Source organism: Solea senegalensis, linkage group LG14 (assembly GCF_019176455.1).
Source record: "Solea senegalensis isolate Sse05_10M linkage group LG14, IFAPA_SoseM_1, whole genome shotgun sequence".
Lineage (NCBI taxonomy): Eukaryota > Metazoa > Chordata > Actinopteri > Pleuronectiformes > Soleidae > Solea > Solea senegalensis.
Window position 1 is genome coordinate 8,291,093 of NC_058034.1, and position 26,147 is coordinate 8,317,239.

The window sequence follows — 26,147 nt, forward strand, 5'->3', positions numbered from 1 at the left end:
TGTTTCGTTTCATGACATGTTTTATTTGACGGGTGGGGGGGGTTAAACTATAACATTGTCTGAATGGTATTGAAACTACTACAAAAGAGCAAGTCTTCATTAAGCTGTCAAATTGTAAAACAGTTGGGGCGGGGGACAAATGAGGCATTTGGTAAAGTTTACAGTTGTATACACAGTGCAACAAAAGTGGTATCATTCAAATAGATTTGATTAATTATTACCCCAGAAAGTCATTTAAAAAAATCCCAAATTCCCCCTTCCCTTCTCTATTTTAAACTACTAATAAACATTAAAAACAATACTAATAAATTATAGTGCAGTTGCAAGACTTCTATGCCCACTGGGTTCCGTCTTTCCACTTTCTGTCACCAGCCTCCACAAACACTGCTAATCGTTGGTTGGGGTGATTTGGCACAAATCAAAAGGATCATGGAGAAACTTTGTGTCGTGATGACATGAATGAGTTAGTACAGACAAAAGCGACGAGGTCTTTCTGTCAGTGCTGCTGAACTTTCATCTCCACTCCCTGATGTGTTCTGTGCCGCTGATGTCTCGTCTAAATCACTGTACAATCACTGATTCAAATCAGAGCTTCACAGGCAAAACCTAACACAAAACAACCCACAAACATGACCTGATGTGTGAGCCAATGTCATATCAAATATTCATAACTCATAACTCATCTGCCACTGAAACAACATGACGTTCTCTAAATAATTACAATTTTGGATCATTTCATCAGTTGTGGACAGTAGTTAGGGGGTGAACAATATTTGTGATTTAAAGTAAATGTGTTTATGGGCAACATTTTACATTACAGTACAGCAACAACATGGTAATCATTTTGTAATACACATTAATATAGTTATACCATCTTGAGGTTTTTTCAGTCTGGGAATAAGGAGACACTATTACAGTATGCCATGTTGAACTTCATCCTACTAGAAAAATAAGATGGTTCTATTGTATTTTTAATTCCTATTTCAAAATGATTGCCATACTATTACCATTTTTTTCTTTTTTTTTTTGAAATGATAACTGTTACCCACATTTTCATTGTAATAGCACAAATCTGTCACCTTGTAGACGACTGTGTAGGGAAATAAGCCAGTGTCAGTCTACAGGTGAAACATTTTCAAAAATAAGATTTTGTTTTTGTAATGATTTTCAGAAATCATTGATGGTTAATGTAACAACACAACAAATAATCAGTGTTCTGTGATCCAATAAAATGGAATAAAAATAAAACATGAATTCGCCCAGAAACTGTATATATAGAATCCACAGATGTTGATAGTATTCCAAATCCAACCTTCAGACTGTTCACATCAGCACAGCACTTAATGACCTGGGGGTCATGTGAGCTGTAAGTCTGTTAAGTGGGAAAAATCTCATTTTAGTCACCAGTTATCATACAACCATTAAAAACAATGGTGTGTATGAGTTGAGCAGTGACCAGTGAGGTCACCTCCTGCCATAACACCATGCAGTGACTCTACAGTACAGATGTGTGTCATGATGATGACGACTACAGCAGAATGAGCGTGAACCAGCGTTCAGATTCAAAGGAACAGATGTTCTCAGACTAAATCAGCATTTGTCATGTAGATGCACACGTGGCTCTTCCTGGTCCCAGGAAATGTCTGATTCCTACACAGCAGAAAAACAACAACAACTGGAATACAAACAGTGCTCTCAGAGGAGGAAAATACACAAATAAAAACAGCAGCAATTCCAAAAACAAATCAACAACTATTACCTGAACTAAAGAAATAAAATAGAGAGATGAATAAACGTATGAAAAGTATTTTCAGCACCTCAAAGAGCTGAGGTGAGGATTGTGGAAGACGAACAAATGGGAGTAAAAGACGACAACGCTTCTTCTCCTGCGGCTTCTGCTCCAGCAGAACAAGCCTGCTGTTCATCCAAACAAGAGCTGGAACTTTGATCGAGAGGTAGGAAGAATAGAAATATCCCTTTAATGTCTACAGACGCAGCAGTGTGAGAACACACACACACACACACACACACAGTGAAGCAGTAGAAAAACTGCTCGTCATGTGCGACTGACTTTTTCAGGCTGATATGATGTTCAGTGTCAGTATCGATCTGATACAGGTCAAGGTCGCCGTGAAATCAAATGTAATGTTATCTGTTTGTTCCTGTTCTTTAATTGACAAGTTTAACTGGATGTAAAGTGTTCACAGCTGAGTTGTGAAAAAGATGTCAAAAAGTTGCATTTATGAATGACTACTGGTTTGTGTGTGTTTGTGTGTTCCTCGGTCACTGATGCTCACATTTAGGAGAAGTCTTAGACATTTATATATAAATATAAAAAAAAAACATTTGATTACATGGATGCTTTTTCTTTTTTCTTCAATTATCTGATGGTAAGACAATTTCATAGCACATTTCCAAAATCATTCCAATGACATGCATTCCTGAATACCATAATGAGTGCATACATTATTATTATACTTACTATTATTATTATTGATTTATTTTTATGTTAAAAACAAGTTCTGGGCTACTGTTTCCAAATGACCCGTGAGACTTGAAACGGCCACCACCACTAAGTTGGTCGTACATGTAATTCAGTCAATCAATTCTCACTCTTTGCTGTCATTAAACCAGCACGACGCTTGTTTGCCTTCATGTCAGTGCAGCGGCCGATGCTTCGCAACACACACTGGATAAAGATGAAACAAAAATAATAATAAAAAGAAAGAAAAAGAACAGCTTTTTTTCTGTACAGGAATGATACGCGAATGTTCCTCATGTCTGTCGATTATCATCACAAAAGAAAAACCAGAGAGGTGAAATGTTGTGAGTTTAACAGTCAGCTACATCCATACTCTCTCTCACACACACACACACACACACACGCACGCACACACACACACACACACACACACACACACACACACCTGCACACAACAATGTGTTTTTTCCCATCAAACTAATGGAGGCAGAGGGGCCAGAGCTGCTGTGCTGACGCCACCACTGACTTGTGCAATAATATGGAAATCAATACATGTGGTGCAACAGCAACAGGCAAGCTCATCATCACTGCAGACAGAGTTTAGAGAGGGTGGGGGAGGAAAACCAGTCTCACCCTGACAGAATCAGTGTATGTACCATCTGTGGGGGTAATGTAAGGTTAGTGTAGGTCTCACAGTTTAAAAACCTCGCTGCAAGCCCTAAACCTTTTGCCTAGTCTGGGTGTTTCAGTGCTGTTATGTGTGTGCTAACCGTTGATAATGACACTCCCTAATACAATAACAGCCTAACTCTCACTACGGCTGGTTTGTTTTCATATGAATGTATAGTTAGGAACAATAAGACAAAAAAGTCACCTGAAGTAACATTCATAGTGCTCTAATTTGAATAAACCAAACAAAAAAAACCGCAACACTGAGAACAAAACAACAGTGATAAATGTTCTGAAACAAATAAAAAGAATAAAAAGTCATCGTGCCCTAACTTTTTTTTCCCCTTCCCCTTTTCTGTTTTTTTAGACACTCTTCCCTTCAGAGCTTTGCTCTGGAACATGAGCTGTCCCAGGAGGGCGCCTTGTCTTGCTTGTAGTTGTAGCCTAGTGCTAGGTGTGGCGACAGAGAGCCCATTATAGATGCTTCTCTTTGGTGACCCCGTTTTGCACGTGCTTCCTGCAAACACAGAGAGAGAGGAGAGAGTTAATGAGATGAGTTGGAAAGGAAATGCATCTGTTTCCACCTGACAAAGTGAAAAAATGCCTGAAATGTACCCAAAGAAAAACCTTCAGATTGAGCTTGTTAACAACAGCTGCTCAAGCTGATAAATACAGCATGTGTCTGCCTGTCACAGCCACTGTAAGAAGATTGGAACTCAGCCGTCAGTAATTTGATTATTTACACCTGTGATTTTCATATTGTGACCTTTCAAAATGGCTGCTGCGTAAAAAGAGCCCATCCATCCCTGGACAGATCGCGAGTCCATCACAGGGACAAACAAACATTCACTCTCACACTCTCACCTACAGTGTGAGGTCAGTTTAGAGTGTCCAATTTACCTAATCCCCGTATTGTATGTTTTTGGGCAGTAGGAGGAAACCGGAGAAGCCGGGGAGAACATGCAAAGTCCATGCAAAGAAAAAAAATATTATGCATTTATTGTGCATCAGATTTAACCTCTCAGGTCTAATGCATGACTCTGACCCACTGCTTTGACATCTTTTACACTAACTTTGTTTGTTCCTTAAAGCTAAAATGATTTAGAAAAAAACAAAAAAGTGTAATGAAACACTATGAATAATTGAACCACTTAAATACTTCGGTGTGGTGTCATTTCATTAAAATACGAACACTGGATTAAAATACACATTATACTTCAAGTCCCTATATTTACATGGCATTTAGTTCAACACGGTTACTACCTCTCTAAATTTAAAAATAGACCAAATGAGAGAGACGGAGGAACAGGAGTCTTAGGAATCAGTGTAAGCTCCTCAGGTGGTTTAAGCAGATAGAGGGAATATCAGCAGTGTTCAAGGCCAGCGAGATAAGCAGTGTCACATAATCACACGTCCATATGGTGTCCGCCTCTTTGTTGATACTGTACCATCTGTCCACGATGGCCACTTATTACACAACCTCGGGCAGAGTTGTGCTCCTCCTGTGTCTACACCTTCCCTCACTCTTTCCATTCTACCACAGGTTTTTCATCTCTGAGTTCTCTGACTCTAAAGGGAGGGACCACGTCGGTGACTTCAGAGCTGCGGAGGTCAAAGGCTGCTGTGATCATCATCAGAGGATGATAGGGGGACACATGTCAGTCAGGCGCAAGGCTAAAGGTAACGTCACAGATAAAAACAGAGGAATCCATAACTTCCGATAAAGCCACAGACAGTCAGGCTTTGGGTTTACTCAAGTTAGCACATTCTTATTTAAAGCTTACTATTTAAAAGTGCTGAGTTGCTCATTTACACACCACTGCATTACGCAATACAGTGGCTTCTCTGCTAGAAAATGTACAGAATAATAATCAAGAAATTAGCTGTGCTTCATTATGTTCTTCTGTATTCCTCTTATCGAGCTTTGAATTGAAATCCACAGTTGTTGCTATATGCACCCATTTTTTGTCAGTAGTACATTTTAAGTGGTAAAAATGCTATTTGTTCTTAAGCTCACAAAGTATAGAATTTTAAATTGTATCTATCAATCCTAAAAAATGTACCTTTATCAGTTTGTTAAATAAAAGCTTTGTCTCATGGCATTAGTGATAAACAGTATCCTGGTACAAGTTAAAGTGATAGTTTTCAGTTTTTTTAAAACTTGTGGTTGTTTGAGGTAGCAAAATCACAAAGTAACATATTTGAACTTGGCGGCAGGAAATGAACAATTCAATTGGTGCTGTGTGTAAGTTTTCAGTGAAAGCAAGCATCCGTATCGACAGTATGTGTCAGTAGCACATAAAACCATGCTCAAATAACAGAACTATTCCTTTAAAACTGGTGCGAGAGCCTGTCCCACTGCAGCATTCCTGCTCCTCACAGAGGTTAATGTCCTGCCTTAAAACTAATAATTTAATGATGAAGAAATTCTACAAATAGCATCTTATAACAGCAGCTTTGGTTTTCTGCCAAACTGCCTGCTGCTAAAAATAAAGTCAACATTTAAAGGGAAATGGCCTGACGTTGCTGCTCACCTCCGAGCGGAGTTGTGATGTCCAGCATCACCATCATCATCATCATCATTGTTGGCTGACTGAGGCTCCATGTGCAGGCCTTTTGTTGCTTTGCTCTCCTCCTCGTCCTCGTACTCCCTGACGTCATTCACCTCCTTAACCTTTAGCACCTTCACTACAAAAATAACGATGAACTGCAAAAGAGAGGGTTGGGACACAAGATATGCAAAATGTCATGTTTTGTACCAGTTTTCCTTAAAACAAACAAACAGTAGCCATAAATGCTTTGTGTGTAACTTCTGTCACCAAAATATTGCTTGTGTCGGAATCTCACTTTCCGCCCAGACTTACCACACGTCTCAGGTGAGCCTGCAGAGCTTCCTGAAAGGACAACTCCATATTCCAACCGTTCACAGTCAACGTTCGGTTTCCGTTACTAACTCTCACTAACTCATGTTTCAGAGAACAGAGGATAATTCCGTAACCTAAACTTTGCCACCGTCTCACTTTACCGGTGTAGCTGTTACGCTTCCACTTTCCCTCTGTCAGTCATGATGTAAAACACATCACTCAGTGTCACGGCACAAACAAAACACTGTTATACTGAGATACACTTATGCCGTGTTTCCACTACATGGTCCCAGCTCGCCTTGCCTCCCCTCCCCTCACCTCAGCACCGCGCGGCGCGGCGGTTTAATAGGTTTTCCGGCTGCATGAAACTACCGTATATTCGTTTTACACGGGACACACACAAACCAGTGACTTGTAAAGCAGTTGTTTTCAGTGCACTGAATCAGTTAATTAAAAAGATTTGTTCAGTACTTCCTGCATGACCGGAGCAAAGACTCTCGCAAAATGAGGTGAGTAGAGTAGCACTAGTGGAAAAGGGGCTTTAATCAGCACTGTGTGAACCCATTTGACAAAAAATAAAAAGTACCGATCATTCATTAATATTGAAGTTACACACACTTTTTTCCAGCCCTTTTACTTGTCAAAATTTACACTGCAAACTGGGTTTTGATAGTTTGTCATTTTAATGTAAGGTTTGGTGAACACTGCTGTAATTCATGTGTGTGTGTCTTTATACAGTAGGTGTATCTGTGTGTCTCCTCACCAAAAACCAGTAAATGTTCATGAGCAGCAGGGCCAAGAGAAGGGCATTGAAGAAGAAATAGAAGGGGATGTTGGGCACAGACTGGAGGCTGGACACACATGTGGCATACAGCACTTTGAGAGGGAACCAGTAGAGACGGAACCAGAACCTGAGAGAGACACAGAGAAGATCAGGGACACAATCATCATACACGTCTGACTGTTCATGACTGAACAAGAGGCATGCAGAACAATCATGAAGCCATGGGGATGACTAAAGTTTAATCAGAATTTGTGCATCAACAGTGACGTGAATAACTGGCATGATATTGCGAAATAACTCAAGAGGTGAATTTCACCACACCTTCTTCATTCTTAGACCAGACCAGAACAAAGTTGGTTCACAGTTAGAGAGTGAGCAGCCAAGTGCTCAGTGATAAATACCTGAATGTAGCCAACACTGAAGAAGAGAGGAGAGCTTGATTGGTTTAGAAGCTTAACATTTAGCACTTCACTACATCAGCACAGAATTCAGGACGTCCATCAGACAGTTTGAAGAGTTCAAGAAAGGTCCTGTTTGCTAATAAACAGTCTCAACTGGGCACATTTACTAATTGGAATAGTCAGAAAAAAATAAAAGTAGAAGTGAATTTCCTTTGCTGATAAGGGGGCTCACATTGACTGGGTGCAGTTTTGAAAAACATTTTCATGTTTTTCAAAACATTTTCAATGTGATTAAATTGCATGAAAATATGTGTCTGGTGTGCAAAGGCCTTTGGTGTGTGTACAGTATGTGTGTGTGTGTTTGTTTGTTTGTTTGTTGAGTCTCACCAAGTGATGCTGAAGCTGACAGAACCTGAGTTGGATAGAATGTCGTTAAGCAGGTGATAGCCTCCACCTCGGTTCTTTAGGTAGATGTTGAGCTTAGTGAACTCCAGCTGGATGTCATTGATGTCATGGAGGAACAACACCAGGATCCCTACATTGTGGTATCTGTGGAGCAGAGAACATACAGTACAATATGGGCATAAACAGCACATACAGGCTTATTCCTAATACCAAACTCGGTATAATACATGCATAACTGTATTTAAGATATTGCGCAAGTGACAATAATCTGTCTGTCAGACCTCGGGAGTAAGAATCGGTCTATTTTCTGCTGCTCTGCAACCACAGTTTTCTCTGAACCATGATAACTGTTGTTCCTGTCTCAGACACAAAGCTGACAGCCTCACAGACAGTCAGTGCTGCGGGTTATAAATGACAATCAACCAAATAAATGTGCTTTTGTACAGAATTTTCTTGGGTTCAGTAATGCATGAAACTGTATTTCATGCTACTAGATGCTGAAAGCATGTTAAAGAAGTACAAAGGCTTTCCTGTAATTCCTCGCTCATAAGACTGAGTTCATATTTGCTTCTTTGTGTGGCTGTGTCTCTGCTCTGTCATGATGCAGTAACATGACAGTGATGGGACAATTTGAAATAAAGTCTTACATATCCGATGCAGCAGCTGCTGAATTACATTTGCTCAGTCTTAATCAGAATCAGAATAAAAGTAGTCTATCAAGTATAGAAATAACACACAGAAAAACAAGGTATAAAATCATCAAAAACTAAAAATAAATAGATATAAGTATTAGAAATATAAACATGGCAAGACATACAGTATGTCCTCGATCCTAATATAATATAAATGCAGTCTAAGAACAGTAAAAAAACAGAGTAAGGTATGAACACATATTAGATATCCAGCATTAGAAATTTAATTTCCCAGATATAAAATTGATTTGCTAAAACAGTCTTTATATGTAATGGTACAGACACATGTAATTGCTAAAGATTTATATATAATTGTGCAGTTAACCCACAGGGTTTCTAAGAGCTGAATTATAAAATTCAAATGTACCTGGAGTCTGAAATAAAAACGTCTCTTTATTGACTTAACAGGCTAAAGATGACACAGATAATCACGATAAGACAATCACCTGAAGGCGTAGGAGAAGCTGATGAGTGCCAGTGTGATGATGTGGTGCACCACCATGACGGCAGAGTCTTTTCTCCATGCGTCCATGTAGATTGTGGCATAGATGGAGTGGCCATAGAAGCTTCCCTGGATCAGGTAGGCAATGGCGATATCTGCAGGCACTGACATACCACTCTTCCAGTCTGTGGGAGCAAGAGGGAGATGTGGGGAGTGACGAGGGACTGATGACTGATACCAAACATCTTATCTTTCAAATCCACTTTCAACAGAAAGAACAGAAAGTTGATGTTTTTTTAAAAGAAAATTCCCTTTTTATTTTTAATTTTTAATATTTATTTATTCATTCACTAATTTATTTACATTTTACTTGATTAACTCTTGGGTATTTTCCATAATTATCTTTTGTTTCAATCAAACCCTATTTCACAAATAAATGTATTTTTTTTTATTTCTTGAATTTGATTTCTTTCCATCTAATTTTTAATTGCAATTATTATTATAATTTCCTGTATTATATTATGTATTTATATATTCAGTGTGTTAGTGTGTGTATGTGTGTGCACACTACTTGTTTCCTTGTCTGACATAAATACTGTCCTTGTCAGGACAAGTAGTCCTCATGGGGACCAAAACCTGGTCATAATAAGGCAAACACCTAGTTTCTGAGGAACTATGTTTAGGGCTAAGATCTGAAATAGGTTAAGGCAAGGGTTAGGCATTAACTGGTTATACAACACTTTTTTTTTTTTACATTAGCATGTATATGAAAGGTGCAAGTTAGTATTATCAAACTAAATGTGGACACTTCTCTAGTCTTTGGCCATGGTATCTACTCTGTTAATGCTTTATAAAACGGGTTCTGCTTCTTTGCCTCCTCTTTTTTTTATGTCGTTTCTTCTCACACTATGAACTTTAGCTGCACTTTCATGATCCAGTTGATCCTGGAGAGAATGACACAAGGTTTCTCAAGTACCTGAGGATAGTCAAGCAAATGAATGTCGAGGCTGTGAGGCTCACTAATTTCTCTGAAACCTATCAGATGTTGAACGGAAACTCTCTCCTCCTATGTTTGAAGAGGTTGATCTCTAGTGGGATGAGGTTACACTCTGGCCGCGTGTAATGTTTATTGATTGGACCTTCTATCATTAAACATTGAGAAGAGGGCTGTTAGATGGATCACAACAGAAGAGCTGCCAAGTGAAGGCATGGGAACTGGATCCTTTTTTTTTTCCTCTCTTTTTCTTCTACCACATTTTTTTTTTCTTTCTCATGCTCTCTTTCCACAAGTCCAGTCACATTACACCGCTTCTGTTCAGGCTGACAGATATGAGAGGTGATGCAGCAGTTCATGATCACCCTGACATTGTCAACCAGCCTTAGCTAGAGCTCAAGTTAGAGCAGTAAGCTTGGGAAGGCGTCCTAACATATTAGTCAATTTCATTCCTCTATTGTATATTATAATGATATATTGCTCTATTGTATATTGCACATTGTAGTTTACCTCTGCCTTGTAAGGTCACCTTGGGTCTTTTGAAAGTCATCAATCAATAAAACATCTTAAAGGTTTCTATTTGTGACTAATCCAAGCTCCGGGCACAATAATACACATCTGAACGATATAACTTTTAATTTGAAATGTGTCTAGATGATGTGTGCCCTTGTGTGATTACAAAAAGAACATAGCTTACACTTTAATAACTTTAATAACAAGGCTCAGAATAGGCACAAACCACTGGGCTCTACATCCTGTGTGCACTTATATAAAACACCATCCAATTGTACATTCACTTTACCCCTACAGAGCCTCTGTAGACTGCTGCCTGCTGGATTAAAATGACTTCCACTCCTTATCTGCCCTCTGAGGTTAACTGAAACATATGCTATTAAACACATTTCCTAAGGTTAATGTATTTTTTAAAGTGGACCCGTTCCAAATATGGCTAAGGTTACTATACAGCAATTTTGAAATTTTACTTGCCATCTTCAGAAAATAGATATTCTATTTAAATTTGCCCTTTGCAAGTTTTGTTGTTGTTGTGGAGCTTACTGTAGAAGACAGAGGGTGGGTCATGGAAAAAGGAGTAGGAGCTGAAGAAGAGCAGATAGGTGCTGTAGGACCACGACATGGTGTAGAAGCCAAGCTTCCATGCACTCTCCGGCATCTTGGCAGCATCTTTGGGCAGCAGCCTGCACCACCGTGCTAAAGGCTGCAGGGACAGAGTAGAGACAGGAACCAGGGTCAGGCAGTGAGATAAAGAGACACTCATATGACTTAGCTGTTAGCGGATAACATGTTCATTAAGAAGGCATTCTTAAACAGTATTTTAAATCCAACATAAGGTTCTGCATTTGATGTGTGGTGAAGGAAGCAATTCACTAAAGGAAATCCAGTGCATGTTAGTGTCTTTTTATCTATTTTATTGTAAATAGTTTTCTTAAATCTAACAGGGAAATACAGCTGGCTTTAACTGCAACAATTGTAGACACATTTTTTACATTTTTATAATCAAATATTGGCGACAGAAAAATAAAGAGCCAAAATGGGAGTTGAAACCACATGACAAATCACTTAAAAAGAAAACGAAAATACTCACAATGTAAACTTCAGATTGTTTAATTGTATGTTATAGGGATGTATACTGAGACAGGAAGTGTAAGGTGGCCAGCAGCCAGTGCTACTAACACGGTCAGGATGTTGTTTAAACATGTAAGTATTTATCTCACTTTACAATCCCTCCTTCTCCCTGTGTGTTTCTACTCCTGATACATGTGCCCACATGCACCATCAACACTTAGCGTAATTACAAACATGTGACAGACAAATGTCTCCCAGGAGTATGCTTATGGTTTGCTATGCAAGCAGAAACAGCGGAAGTCAGAGTGAAAGCTACTGATGTCCTGATGCAGCCTGATAACATCACCCCACCCACATACTCACTATGAGGCTATGTTCCTCATTTCCTCCCCAGTCTCCCCCACGTCTTAAATATGCATTAACACACAAAGGCATAAAGACAAGACGAACAGGGGGAAAAGTGAACATAGGTAAGTTATGTACATCAGAGGTGAAGTAAGAACCACAATTGTAGCCACAGGAAAACCAAATTAAACTCACTGCCTCGTAAAACAAAAATCCACTCAGGCAAGAACACACACACACACACACAGTACATTGGAAAGCAATCAAACAGTATAACTAGAGGTAGGAAAGTGAAAGTTCCCCGTGTGAGTGATACAGTCCTTCTCATTCACTTCGTTATCAAGTAGCTCGTCTACAGGATACGATCTGACAAGGCTCAGTGACTGATTAAATGACAAACTACAGCGAGCACTCATAGAGAGCAAACCTCTGCCAAGGCTGCTCAGTTTCCCACAGTGTCACTTCAATCCCCTACCCCACAAGGTTAACACATTTGCTCCAAATATCTTCCATTTTTACACCCTTATCTAAATCCATCGTTTATTTTTTGACTTACGCTGCTCATAGACAAACAGTGCTCTATTCTGTTTTTGATCTGTTGCTTCTGAACAAACATTTACTCCTTTTGCCCTCATGTTATTCTTTGTCTCTTGTTCATTTTGTTCACATTTGTCAACATACAACAAGGAAGGAAGCTTGTGGTCTTCAATAGTGACACACAGGGATACGGGAACACATGACCACACTGGTGACTGCTGATTGGTTGAGATGGTAGCAGCTTCCGCTCCATGTGAAGTAATGTCCGGAGAGTATAGTACACTTACCACGTTCTTTAAAAGTCTGTCACTTTATTCTAAGTCCTTCTTTCCGAGGCCACCCATCCTCCTCCACCTTCATCATTACTTCTCACGCTGTCTAGATTTCCACTTTCTTCTGTTACTCTCCAAACTCATGTCTTCCCCCTGCCTGTGATATATATTTATAGAAGCCAGCTGTCAGCACACAGCATACCCCCCTCCAATCTTGCAGCACATCACACATACCCCCTACTCCCTGTCACACAAAAACATAAGCCTACGCACACTCATGCACGACCACAGAGCCTGAACACCAGCCAAGGCTCTGTAACTCATATCTTACTTGTAAATCACCATTACTGCAGTATCACTGCTGTTACATCTCTTCATAATGTTCCCATATTTACATTCTATCGGTTCTGTTTACCTCACTATTTTCCACCAACTGTTTGTTCCTATTTCTACATCATCATAACTATCCCCACCTTCTACTGTATCTGTGAGTTAGGTCACTAGTCTACAGAGGTCTGCTTTGGTCCATGTGATGTAAATCCAGCCAACTATGGAATGCACAGTCCTTGTCCAGATGTATGTCCGGGATACTCCACATGCATGTATAATATAAATATATAATTTGTGATAAATCAGTTAGTTAAACAAAAAAACTGTATCTGTAACTTCATGTTACAGATAAGTTATTTTGAGACTTTTTCCTCTTCCTCACTTGATGCAATGATTGTATTTTTGGGATGGAGCAAGTCTATGATTTCAACCAAAATATAAATGCAGGGACAAAATACAGATTGTATATTCTTATCGATCCACTCCATCCATCAACCTTTTAGTTTTCTATGGTAGGAAAAGAGAATGTGGGGTTATAGTGGGAAAATAACACTGAGAAAATCCACTGGTCCTCAAATAAATGATATCCTCGAATGACACTCAGCTGGGACCCATGACCCCAACTAACAAACAGACACTTTGACTGAACTCCAGCTCAAGGCATCACCAGCTTTCACTGCACACTACTTTCCTCCTCCTTAAAAGCAGCTTTAAAACAGAAGCAGAAAAGGAAATGGAACAGAAACAGCAATGAAATCAGAACGGCAGAGTGTCTGAGAGCAAAAGAGGCTTGATGAAAAATAAGTACTTGCCTTGGCAACCATGAAGGGATGAAAAAGCCCTACAGTGTGGCTAAAAACTCTCTTTTCCACTTTCTGCCTTTCCTCTCTTTCCCCATTAATCTTTCGTCTGCACACTCTAAAAAGTTCCCACTTACTCCCCCCCACCCAAGCCCTTGTGACAAGAGATGAGAGGCTCCACAAGCCTGTGACATAGAAACATTAACTAGGGCAGTCAGGATGCTGGCTCATGTGTGGATTTGTTCAATAAGGCCAGTTCTTTCACTTATTCTCTCTCATTCTTGTGGTCCTGGGCAGCTTTGATCTCTAATGAGGTTTGACATCACGCTGATCACTGTAGTTCCACTTAACCAATTCAGTAGTAGATGCTTTCTTTGCATATTTATTTCAGATTCGATTTTTCCAAGTTGAGTTCAATAGGTAGCTGGATTTATTTTTTAAGTCCACCTTATATGAAGCTTGTGTGCAAGTTGAATCAGGAAGACTTGCAGGTTCATTGTTTCACTCTCACTTTTTGTTGTCATCTCCTACCAGACATGCAAACTCTCATTTCCTAGCTGCTATTTCCCATGGAGTGAATGTTGTGATAAGCTGGTCTCATGTGACCTGTCCCAACATGCCTGCATCTTATATTTATATATGTTTTCCCTTTTCCTCCGCTCTGCTATCAAGTACACCCTCCACCGCCCCACTGTCCATCTGATCCATCATTCTTCATCCTTCATCAAAGACACAGTAGCTGTCTAAGCCTGATCTCTGTATCTCTTACTTGAAATGTATCAGTTTCTGTTCTCTCATAACTAATATCTATTTTTGCGTTCTAAACAGAATGGATATATATATATATATATATAAACCTCCACCTGGTTCTTAAGAACAGAAAGACATCGGTCTTTGGGATAAGGCTCTTGTCAGTGATATATTCATCCTCGCAGTCATTTTCAGTTCACATAGATGCTGTGGAAGTAGTTTACTATTAGTGGTTAACCTTAAGTCTATCATAGTGATCAACTACTGAAGTTAAATCTATTGGATGTTTCGAGCACTCATCATTTTATCACTGCATTTACTGTCATTTGACAGCCCTACAGTACAATGATTATGAACTTTAATTGCTGATTGATGACTATATTTCATGGCTGTACTAGCAGGACAGCAAGCACAAATGTGGCAGCCCAATACTATCTATCCCAAGTCTCATTGTTCTGAATGGACAAAGCAATTATTAAATATTTAATATAACCAGGTCTGGGACATTTAAAATTCCTCCCCATGTTACCCTAGTAGTCTAGGCTCATTTTCTTTCCTTTCCCAACCTCCTTTTAAATGACTAATGTTGAATAATGTTTGAATCATGGCTCCCTTACACACACCATGCTTACTCACAGGAAGTGGCTAAGTTGATGTGAGTTTGTGAGTTTGTAACGCCAATGTAACACTGATGTTGAACAAAGAGGTTGGCTGAAGAGCTGAACATTTGAACATGATTTGATTAAAACCACAATTAGGACAGCCACTGCCATCTTTGACAAAACAAACATGCACACAAGTGAGATACTGATGACCCATGGTAGCACACCCAAATGAATAGAGTCAGAATAGAAAATTGGAGACAGCCATGACTTAACCTTGAATATATTCAAATAAGGAATGGGTTTGAGGCAGAGAAACAGAGAGAGAGAGAGAAAGAGAGAGAGGGGGACAGAGTGTGTGTGTGTGTGTGTTAGGGAACGATAGCATGCATTCACCTGGTTTAACCTTTTAGATGACACCAGAAGAGGAAGTAACACCACACTTAACTTCTAGCTCTTGTTTGTACCCAAATATTAAAATGCACTTATTGTTGCTTTGGATAAAAGTGTCTGCTAAATGAATGTAATGTAATGTAAATTCATCCTTTGTGTATCAAAGTCAATGAACATAACCTCACAGAAAAATAATTTCACGTGATTAAGACTAAATGTTCACTGAAATGCAAAAAACCCCACAATTCTTTGGAACAAAATGTAGTACTGTAGAACCAGCAGAAATCTGGAAGTACAAACTGTAAATTTAGTGTGCACAGTCTAGCAAGAGATAGCTGCCAATAAGCCAGTATGTTCTTTATTTGATTTAAAAACCACTTACTCTGCCTTGTTGTACAGTACACTACATCCCTCATGAAAGCAATACAGTGTCAAAACTACACATTTCTGGAGAGACAGAGCGGAATAAAAGATAAAGACATTGAGACATTCACTGAAGCTGCCCCTGTCTGCTATAGTTACAGCTATATGACATATGGTTGTCATTTATAATGCAGTTTGCATGCGACTGGCAGCACACAGAGAATTAGTACTGATCTGTGCATGCATGCATGTGTATTTTTAACAGGCTAAGTAACTATATGGCCCCGTTTGGACCATTCTCATCCGAAAGAAAAGACGGTAGGGATATAACAATTCCACAAAAAGGAATCCCGATGCGATACCATTTACCATTCTGGGCTCAGAATATGATTTTCTCACAATTGTTTTATGAAAAATGAATAAAAAAAAATAAATAAAAAAAATCACATTGCTTATTTCACAGGGAAAATAAAAACATGTTTTTATTTTCAAAAAAATAATGATACACAGGCCCTTTCCTGTGTCAAACTGTGGAACTCAATGTCAGTAAAAAACTCAAATTGAGTAAAATAAGGACAAATACAAACAGAAAGTATATTCAAACAGACAAACACTTGCTTGAAAAATAAAAAAAAATAATAACTAATAGCTTTGTCCTCAGGAAAAAGATAGAGCATCCTCAAACCAGTGTTGCAGAGTACTTTCAAAGACCAGCTAGCATAGTGGAGTCAGACATACTTAATTCAAATAAACAATTCCCCACTAATGTTTGTATAATGGAACAAGGAAAGTAGCTAAATTAAAAGGTAAATGCAAGCTAAAATTGTAGGTAAACTTAACTGTGCATGTCAGCTGGAAACATTACCTTTTAGTCACTTAATAATCAGAATAAATCTATATAAACCAGTGGTTTTACTTTTCACAGAATGCAGATCTATTCATTCAGACAGCCTAAGCACAGCATGATTCCTTAACTAACCATGACCAATTAATGCCTAACCCTAACCATAATCTAACCACAATTTCAACCTAAGCCCTTAACTTAACCAGGTCTACCCAATAAAGACCAGGTTTTGATTCCCATGAGGACAAACTCTCCTGACAAGGTCAGTGATTATACCAGAAAGAGTCCTAAAAAGGTAACACATACCAAGAACACATACATACACACACACACCCCCCTTAACACTTACAAGCACATGAAACATGATGCATGATGTGAGCTGTGCAGACAAAATAAGCTTCAGCTTTCTCTGATACTGTTAAGGAGTCAGTGTCCTTGTTAGAACAGAGACAGTGTAAAGTGTCAAGTAAGAATACAACAGTGAGAGTGCTGTCTTATTAAAGACTGTTCACAGTGTCCATCTGGAGGAAAACAAGTGAGACAGAGAGAGCGGGGAAGAGGAAAAAGATTGAGAGGCCGGCAACAGCGTCTCACTGTTGCAGTCAAGGCCTAATGACACATTCCAGCTGAGCAGCAGGAACTGTCACAGTCCACAAACAGAGCTGATACATGACCCTGTTTTGGAGCTGGATGTACAGTGTATGTGGCTGCTCCAGCTATGATTCACCACTATGAAGTGGTGTCTCATCCAGTGTCTCATCTCTCCTCTACGGTCAATTCTGTGTTAGGGTTAAGGGCTGTAACAAATATTTTAAGGTACTGCACATATATATGTGTGTGTGTGTGTGTGTGTGTGTGTGTATCAGATATACCAACATACACACATGAAGGCTCTTGTACTGAAGAACATAAGAGAAAGAAATTGAGCACTTTCACATGGCATTAAAAACATGAATTACTGTGTTAGGCTGACTAAAACCAGACTTTTAAAATCCATGTACATGTGAAATTGTACTAAATCAGATTTCTCAGAATGTATTAATTATTGCATTTGTATGACTCAAACTGGCCTAGGGGCTCTACACATGCTCCACAGTTCCCACCCCCCACTTTGATCCAGAAATAATTGCAGAAGTCAGTACTTAATACAATAAAGACAATAGTGGGGGTTTTTTTTAAAGGAAAAGGTTAAATATTTTCATGGTAATGGGTGGTATACAGAATGGTGCTCGACTTGGTTCCAACTGGAAAACAGCTAATACTAACAAGGTGAGAAGGGGCGTATCGCCACCTCAACTTCAACGCACTTAATTCAATAAACCAATTCCCAACTAGTGTTTGTGTAAATATTTTAAATGGTAAAAGCAAGCTACAATTGTAGCTCAACTTAACTGTACATGGAAATGTACTGATTTTTGTATCTTTCATCTATTTATTATTTTCAATGTCACTGCCACATTTTATATAAGCAGAAAGAACCCTCCAGGCAGCCAATCCCCCAAGTGTACAAAGACCAGTAACAATGCAGAAAGGCATCATACAGCCCACTTTGTACAGACACACAATGTCAGAAACATTATGCATATACACTTGCATCATTAGGCATATTATAAATCTAAACAAACACACACATTGAAACAATCACACTAGTGTCAAATTATGATCAATTGCAGCAAAGGCTCAGTGTCAGAATCAGTGATGCTGACAGTTTTGTGAACCTTAAAGTACAACTTCTTTACAATGTTTGACAGGCTGAAGCTCATAGCGCCATAGATCAAATGTCAGGAGAGAATGAATATGCTGCTCAAAAATATGCCACATGATGAATTAGAGAACTGAGGAGAGGATATGACTATACTAGTAATAACCTAACTTTAGAACTACTGCTTTGCAATTCAAAATTACAAGCATTTTCAGATGAGTGGGCACTTTTGGCTGAATGGACAGCACTTCCCCTTTACCACAAATCCAGTATCAGGTTTCTCTCTGGGCTGTAGTGCACAACAATGAGCGGGGACTTAGTGAAGGGTGATCTAGGATCCGTGGTTGGGGACCTTGTCAAAACCTCAGGCTGCGTTCACATTTAGAACAACAGCAGGGGATGAGGCACTGTGCAGTTCTCTGCAGGGAGATAAGCACTAGAGATAGCGAGCACACTGATGCTGCTGCTCTCCTTTCCGTGTATTAGAGTGAGTGTGTGTGTGTGTGTGTGTGTCTGTGAGTGTGAAAGGATATGGGTGGCGTTTATGAGAACAGTTACAGTGGTCATACATATCTGCTGATGCTGGCAGGATATGACCACTGCCTGTTTTGCTTGTCTGTAGTGTGATGCAAAGAATAGTTGGGCGGTAGCCAGTATGGCTGCCCAATATTATATACAGAGAATTAGTTTGAGAGTTGCCGTTAGAAAACCAATAATCAAGAGAGTTACGGATGTTTTTGTTTAGGGTAGCAGAAAATGTCTTCAATAAAACCATGCCATCAATGTCTGCACTGGCTGCTCTACTCTTGGTCTTGGTCTTTGATGGCAGCAAACCCAGCACAGAAAGAGACAGGTATTTGTTGATTTATTGCAAGTCATATCGCACTAACAATATTCCATGATATTATTGCATAGCACATGTTTTCTTAACGTTGTGCAGCCCTAGTGGACAGATGCCTTGCATTTGCAGCTGTATGAATATGCAAGAAAGAAAATGTGTCCTTATATGCTTATGGTGTGTGTGTGCGTTTTGTCAATGATTGCCTGCTGCATGCTGATTCAGCAGGCATCAGCCAAGACACACAACCCCTCAGTTCACTTCACTTTGCAGTTCCTTCCTTTCTTTCTTCCTTCCTTCCTCTGGCTCCCTCTCTCCCTTTTTCATTCATCCTCTCTGATTAAACCATCTATTTTTCCACCTTTTTAGCGAGATCATTTTAACTCTATTCTTTTTCAACACTCCTTTTATTCTCTCTACTTCCTTTACTGAAATCACCCATGCGCTCATCCTACACTGTTACAGTAGGCATTAGTGAAGACAAACATACAATAAATATCAGAATCAAATACAAATACTTTGATAAAGCATGTTTATAAAGAGGGGCGTTAAAGCCAAACAATGTAGGATTTCAACCTTCAAATAATGTCTGCAGGACTATTTGGATGGTACATCAACTCACAACAGGGTGAATGTCACCTCTGTTAAAGCATGAGCAGGTCTGCATCGTCTGCATTGGCAGTGGCACTATGGAACGTCTGATTTCTGGTGCCATTAAAAGAACTACAACATTCTACTTTACGGTACACATCACCAGTTTACAGCATGTTTACTCAGTACTTTTACATGAAATAAGAAAGACACAAACAAAATCACTGTTAGTCCAACTAAGACCAGAATTAATATATGTGTATACGTGTTAACAGAGGTGGATCAATGCTATTAAACACAATTTGTGTGATGGGAACCCGCAGATTCTGTAGAGTGATCACTTCATTTGAGGTTGTCGGGAATCTCCATGCTGAAGTTGGCATCAAGATTCACAACTTCCCGATAGTCAACTTTTACTGTGGTGTTTAAGAATTGAAGTATGAAGAAAAAGCTCATCAGAAAGATAGAATACACAGGATAATGTCCACTCCAGCTCTTGCTATACTTCTGCAAAGCTCCCAAGGTATTGTAAGGAGCAGATATTTTTAGTCTGTCCTGCTCTGTGTGATATACAGCTCAATCGCCGTGGATTTGCAGTCAACTCTTAAAGCTTGAAAACAGCACTGGTGCCATTTATTTTTCAGAAGATTTTCCTGGCAACATGGCAGTGAGTCACGTATAGAAATGGTGCACAAAATTGTACTTTGGGTGCATACCGAAAAAGCTGAAACATACAGACCAGACCAATTCAAAACTACTAGTAATTTAGCAAACCTCCAGTTTTGCAAGCATGACCTCATTACCTAGTCCTCTGACCATCGACAAGTCGAACGTCTCACACAGACTTGGTTAGTGTCAAATCAGTTCACCCTTACTTCCAACTGAATGTTTGTACCAAATATGAAGAAACTTCTTAGACATGCTCTTAAGACATTGTGTTCACAAGAATGAAAGAGATGGACAGAAGGACAACCCAAAAATAAATGCCTCTGTCTGGCCACTGGCTTTCACCAGGCACACCAGTATTACAAGGACTGCTTCCACGAACATGATCTGTACAGTGGAAAAAAATGCTCACCAGAGTAAGCCACGTTATAAGTGGTTCAACATCTTTTCAACGTTTGACTGGAGGTCCTGTAAGTAACAAAACAGGAAACTGTTTTTATCTATCAGCTCTCCTTGCAGATAGATTCTAAATTACGCCTGCAACCTCAACAAAAAAAAAGTATAAAATCTTTACCATGACCTGACTGACAGATACCCATCTCTTTAACTGAAAGCTTTATGAATGAATAATTGCTTTAGTGCACCAATGTTTGAAGTCTTTAAATAGCATGTCAGTGGAACAAACATTCAGTTAAATGGAACCAACATTCATTTCTCCATTGGTGTGTAAGCTGACATTTAATATCAGAGGTCTCATGAGGTCTCGACCTAGTTAAGTATGTGTACTTAAGATTGTCTGCAGTTATTTGATGTTCTATGATTTCACTTGACAACAAATCCTAAAACAGCCAAAAACAAATAGTTTTCTCAACAATGTAAAAACTAGGGATGCACGATATATTGGCATTAATATTGTTATCGGCTGATGTTCGTCATTTTTTAACATATCGGCATCGGTTCAATGAGTAAAACTGCGCCGATTTTAACAACCGATGTTTATACCCGTCTAATTGCTGTTTGTGTATGTGTGTCGGGAAGGGGAGGCCATGCGGCATTTGTTTGGGCATATGACAGCGTCAGTGGCGCAAGCGCAGCACAAGATGTGTGTGTGTGTTGAGGAGAGAGAATGTCAGCGGTGTGGGCTATTTTTCAGGGTGTCAATAGAAGATACGCAAAAAGCATAATGCAACACTTGCAAAGTCGAGGTAATGCGCGGAGCGTTCCGCGTCAAGTCATTCAATACCACAAATTTGATTATGTCATTTGAAAAACCGTCACCCTGAAGTACACAAACAACGGCAGGAAGCTAACGCTAGTAACATTAGGCAGCAGACAAAAAGAAAGCAGCGCAGCTGGGACTCGACCAAAGGAAGACAGTGGCCAGGGCAATAACGATCAAGGTAATGGAAATGATTGCTCTTGACGACCAGCCGAGGGTTCCGACGGTTGATAGCGCATATTGCACCCCGCAACAACCTGCCAAGTCGGCGCTACTTTTCCGATGTTTTGCAATTGAATAAATATCTGGTTGCCATGAATACTGGCAAGTTTGATAAAGTATTTTAACATGTTTTTTTTATTATGGCAGCTCTTAGTAGAGCTTGTCAGGTATTGTTTCTCATATTTGTTGTGTAGTTTTATTGTGAAGGGAAGTGGCGCGGTTGTTGTTGCCGGAAGGAAGGGTTGTTGACTTTATTTACATACCCAGTATAGACGCCCTTATCTAGTTTACAGTAACTTTGGCAGGGTATTATTTTTATTTATGTTCATGATTGTAATTTATGATCCAAACTTTCTCACAGGAGTTTAGTGAGTTGAGGGAGTTAAACTGTAATTTAATTTAGTTACACACTTGCTACAAGTGGTAAAGGTTTCTAAAAACCTTTACTTGTAGTTGGTTACTTGTGTCTTATGTGACCTTGTTATTTGGAGGTAAAACATGTTTTGAAAATAAAGGAAGACATTCAAAAATTCAGCTTGCGTGATTTTCATTCTGTACAAACTTTTATCATCTCAGAAACTTTTTTTTAAAACATATATCGATATCGGTAGATATCGGTTATCGGCCATAGCAGCAATATTAATATCGGATATCGGTATCGGTGGAAATAGTCATATCGGTGCATCCCTAGTAAAAACCATTTAAATCATTACAGACATGATATTAAATGCATTGTGGTTTATCGAATATTCCCAACTTTAAAAAATGGGGAAATTGTCTATTGTGGAATCATGTCAGAGATATATGATGACCTCAAATAAGTCTCCAATAAACAACCACTTCAAGTTGAAAAACTTAACGAGTCAATGAGTCACACACATACAAACATAATGTGAGGAGGGGGAACAGGCCTCATTCTTTGCATTCCCAGGCCACATCTGCTATTTACACACAGGGCAATGAGCAATGGAATGCCACCATCAATGTTGTAGCAATTTAGTGCGGGAAACCACACACCCCCACCCACAATAATGGCAGAGTAATAAGCTGGAGGCCACATCCACACTATAGAGGGCCCTTCCCTGTCTGCACCAAGAGGGTGGAGGTACTCAGGAGTTGGATGGGTTAAGCCAATATCAGAGACCTGGGCAAAGAGCCAATCTGTCAGAGTACAGCCTGAACATCTGCCCTCTGAGAAGCTTGTTACTGTTAAAAACAAAGTAGTAATGCTGCTTTTAGGGGCACTGCAGTCTCACAAGTGCACTCTCCTGGTCCTTAAGTGACTAAGTAAAGCTTTTTTCTTACTTTATGGTAGCAGCATGTGTCTAATGTCTCACAGTCTCTTGGTCTTATTTCCAAAAATAAAGCTAGCAAATTATTTTAAATGCAAAAGCTCAAATTAGTAAAGCATAAACAAATAAGATAATGGTATAATTATCATCTGTGATTCCATCAGAGGAAGAAAAGTTGCATATCAAAGTTGCATGCATATGATGAAAATATTTATTACCATAAACTTGGGTTGGGGGATCTAGCTTTGAAATATCTTACTCAGCAATACTATATCGCTTTTATAAACTTTTTTTCTTCTTCATATTTTCATTTATACCAGTGCAGTACCCATACCCGTTCTCTGGCATTTCCTACCCAAATAATGTCTAAGTCGGTACTGCACACAGGTGTCCTTAGTAAGTCAACTGCCAAGTTGGAAGCCTGTGAAGCAAACCGTTGGACAGTTATGCAATTAACAGAATGATAGATTGTGTAAGAAGCACAAAGAGAGAGGAGAGGGCATTTGCATATTTTTCAATAATACAATTACTGAATTGACCATACCTAAAGGCGCCACCAAAAATGCAAATGCTTTGATATCTGAAATTCTTTAAAAGGGCAGAAATATGAAAGAATATTAAACAGAGGGATTGTATTCAGTGACACACACACAGACATAAACTAACACTAACACACAGAGTCTTATTTCACACTACCTCTTATTTTGTGAGAGCTGACTGGGGTTTACATGTGCACACTTCCTTATCGTACAAAAACTGCCACCATCTTGAATGACTCACTATACCCAAATGACAAGCTATGCATGTGAACTTCTGTGTGCAGGAGCTGTTTGAGTTGAGTGAGGGTTGGGTTGGGTTAATGTTTTCTGACATTATAGCTATGTTGAAGTAGTGTCAATGAAGACGATCTCTTCATTGTGATTTGATTATTTGATTCACTATATATTAAACCTCCACCTGAATCTAGCATTATTTCAGATTTCTTGGAACCGTTGCCTCACATTCAAACAGCTGTGCAAGCAAAAAAAGCATTATGTGCCTTCAGTGACAACTCCTGTGAGATGCATCCTCAGAGGCACCTCCTGCTGAGCAGAGGCTCTAATTAGAGAAATGAACTTCTAGATCCATTAATTAAGGATGTAAATAAATTACTCATGAGATACCAGGGGATTGGTTATGTGTTATGACTAGGGATAAGACAAAGTATCTATGATCTTATATTGATTCATGATAAAAAAAAGCACTAACAATAAGTTGATTAGGTGACTTTTCATCGGGACATTAGTGAATGGGTAAAGTCATTATTTCTGGTGAGTGACTTGAAACTAGTAACAATAGTCCATCTCTTTCCTCTGTATCTGAATAAGCTTTTACAAAAAGTAGCAAAAGTAGAGTAGTTTGCATTTAAGACGCTTCTTTCTTTTTACAATTATCACAACATTGTGAATTACAATGTTTTAAAATGTTGTCTGTAACCATAAGTGATTACACCATAAGTAATTAGTAACATGTTTGTAACATTTCAACACATTTGCAACACTTGGGTAATGTTAATGTTTTCTGTAACATTAGTTCACCTGCTAAAATCAAAATATGTGCACATATAACGGTTTAATATAGACAAACGGCCCCATTGGTTAACCTTAACAACCCTAAAAAAAATCTACACTAACATTTTTACAGATATCTTAATATTATCGTGAATGGCAATCATTTTGGTCAGGATAACCGTGACAGGGGAGGGTCACATGTCGCCCCCATGGCTATAATTGTTATTCTGTATCACTTACCTGAAACAGACTTTCTGTCAGTGCCCGCCTGACCTGCGTGCACAGAAAGGCGCAAAAGATGAACAGGGCGATTTCGGTCCAAGTAATGTACGCGTTATCCAGCAGAGTCCGTTTGGAGAGCTCCAGACCGCAGCGGCCACAGTCTCTCCATGCGCCCAGCATGACCGACGAGGCTCTGGTGATGAGGTCCAAGTATCCCGGCATGGGCTCCACTTCTGCGGGGCCGGTGTAACCGCTCATTGTGGTGAGTCACGGGAACAACAAGCGCGCTGAAGCCGTGGTTAAAAAAATGAATAAAAAATAATCCAATTGAGGGTGAGTGCGCGTCCAGGGAGGAGTTCAGTCTTGCCTGTGCCTCTAATCCGACACACAGGCTGCTCGCGCGCCTAAAACGCTAGATAACTAAGCTTATATAACCAGCTTACACTGTTCGGCAGCCTAATTCTTTGTTTTCCACATTAAGAGATGGGCCCATCCATAGCGTTAAGGATCATTTTATGAATGGTAGCTGGGCCCACCGGGTCTGACCTCATACTCAACGGCTGCGGGGCTCCAATAATCACACAAACCAATTAATAAATGGGGACTTGACCGTTAATCTGAGCCAGTAGTGTGTGTCTCTCCGCCTGTATGTTGAAGATTTCTCCTCATCATTCCGCTACGCACGCGAGCTCATCAGCGGCGGCGGCGCGTGCTCGTTAGCCACCTAGCTAAGTTCAATAAAAAGCATACAATCGTGTATTGACCAGCACTGGCCGCTAGGAAGCTCGCTAAATGAATAAATGAACCCCAAAACGTGATGGCGCACAAAAACACACACAGACGGTTTCAGCTGGAGGTCTCCGGTCTTCTGTGTCGCAGCGCCGAGCGCAGCAGCCAGCACATGCAGTTATTGTGCCGCTGCGGTCGCGTACGGCCTCATACAGGTCCGTTACTCGCCGAATATAACGATTCTGTGCCGCTTTGTGGGCGAGACCGTCGGGCAGGTTAATTCACGAGAGTATCTGGTAAAAAAAAGGAACGAGATGAAGGAGAAGAGTGTAGTCATACGTCTCCTCCTCTGTCGTCCGTTGCCGCCGCAGCTGCGCTCCAACGTGTCCGAGGCAGCGTCAGTTTGACTCACCGCGCTGTGCGTTCGACGGGAATCAACTGGTGACGAGCGCACGTTTATGGGCCAGTTAGGGGGGAAAGCCGTGGGGGGCGTGGCGTCATGAGGACCGCTATCTTTTTAACTCTCAGCTGAATCAGAAGTAATGAGGGGAACATTATTTCTG

At 39.8% G+C, this 26,147-nt stretch overlaps 1 protein-coding gene across 1 annotated transcript; it reads right to left on the reverse strand.

The window, feature by feature from the left end:
* Positions 1–2: 2 nt before the first annotated feature.
* On the reverse strand, positions 3–26,010 carry cers1 (ceramide synthase 1). The gene is made up of 7 exons (XM_044044898.1): positions 24,874–26,010; positions 10,790–10,949; positions 8,744–8,924; positions 7,588–7,749; positions 6,779–6,926; positions 5,686–5,858; positions 3–3,668 (listed from the first exon to the last, which is right to left on the reverse strand). Exons 1-7 carry the CDS (start codon positions 25,111–25,113, stop codon positions 3,626–3,628), a joined length of 1,107 nt encoding a protein of 368 aa, XP_043900833.1. The 5' UTR covers positions 25,114–26,010; the 3' UTR covers positions 3–3,625.
* Positions 26,011–26,147: the final 137 nt, after the last annotated feature.

Excerpts from the sequence above, each read along its gene's own strand:
- cers1 (XM_044044898.1), bottom strand. The coding sequence starts at position 25,113 with ATGAGCGGTTACACCGGCCCCGCAGAAGTGGAGCCCATGCCGGGATAC. Across the intron at positions 7,750-8,743 it reads AGCTTCTCCTACGCCTTCAG|ATACCACAATGTAGGGATCC; the intron begins GTGATTGTCTTA and ends TCTGCTCCACAG. Across the intron at positions 5,859-6,778 it reads TGAACATTTACTGGTTTTTG|TTCATCGTTATTTTTGTAGT; the intron begins GTGAGGAGACAC and ends TCTCTTTTGCAG.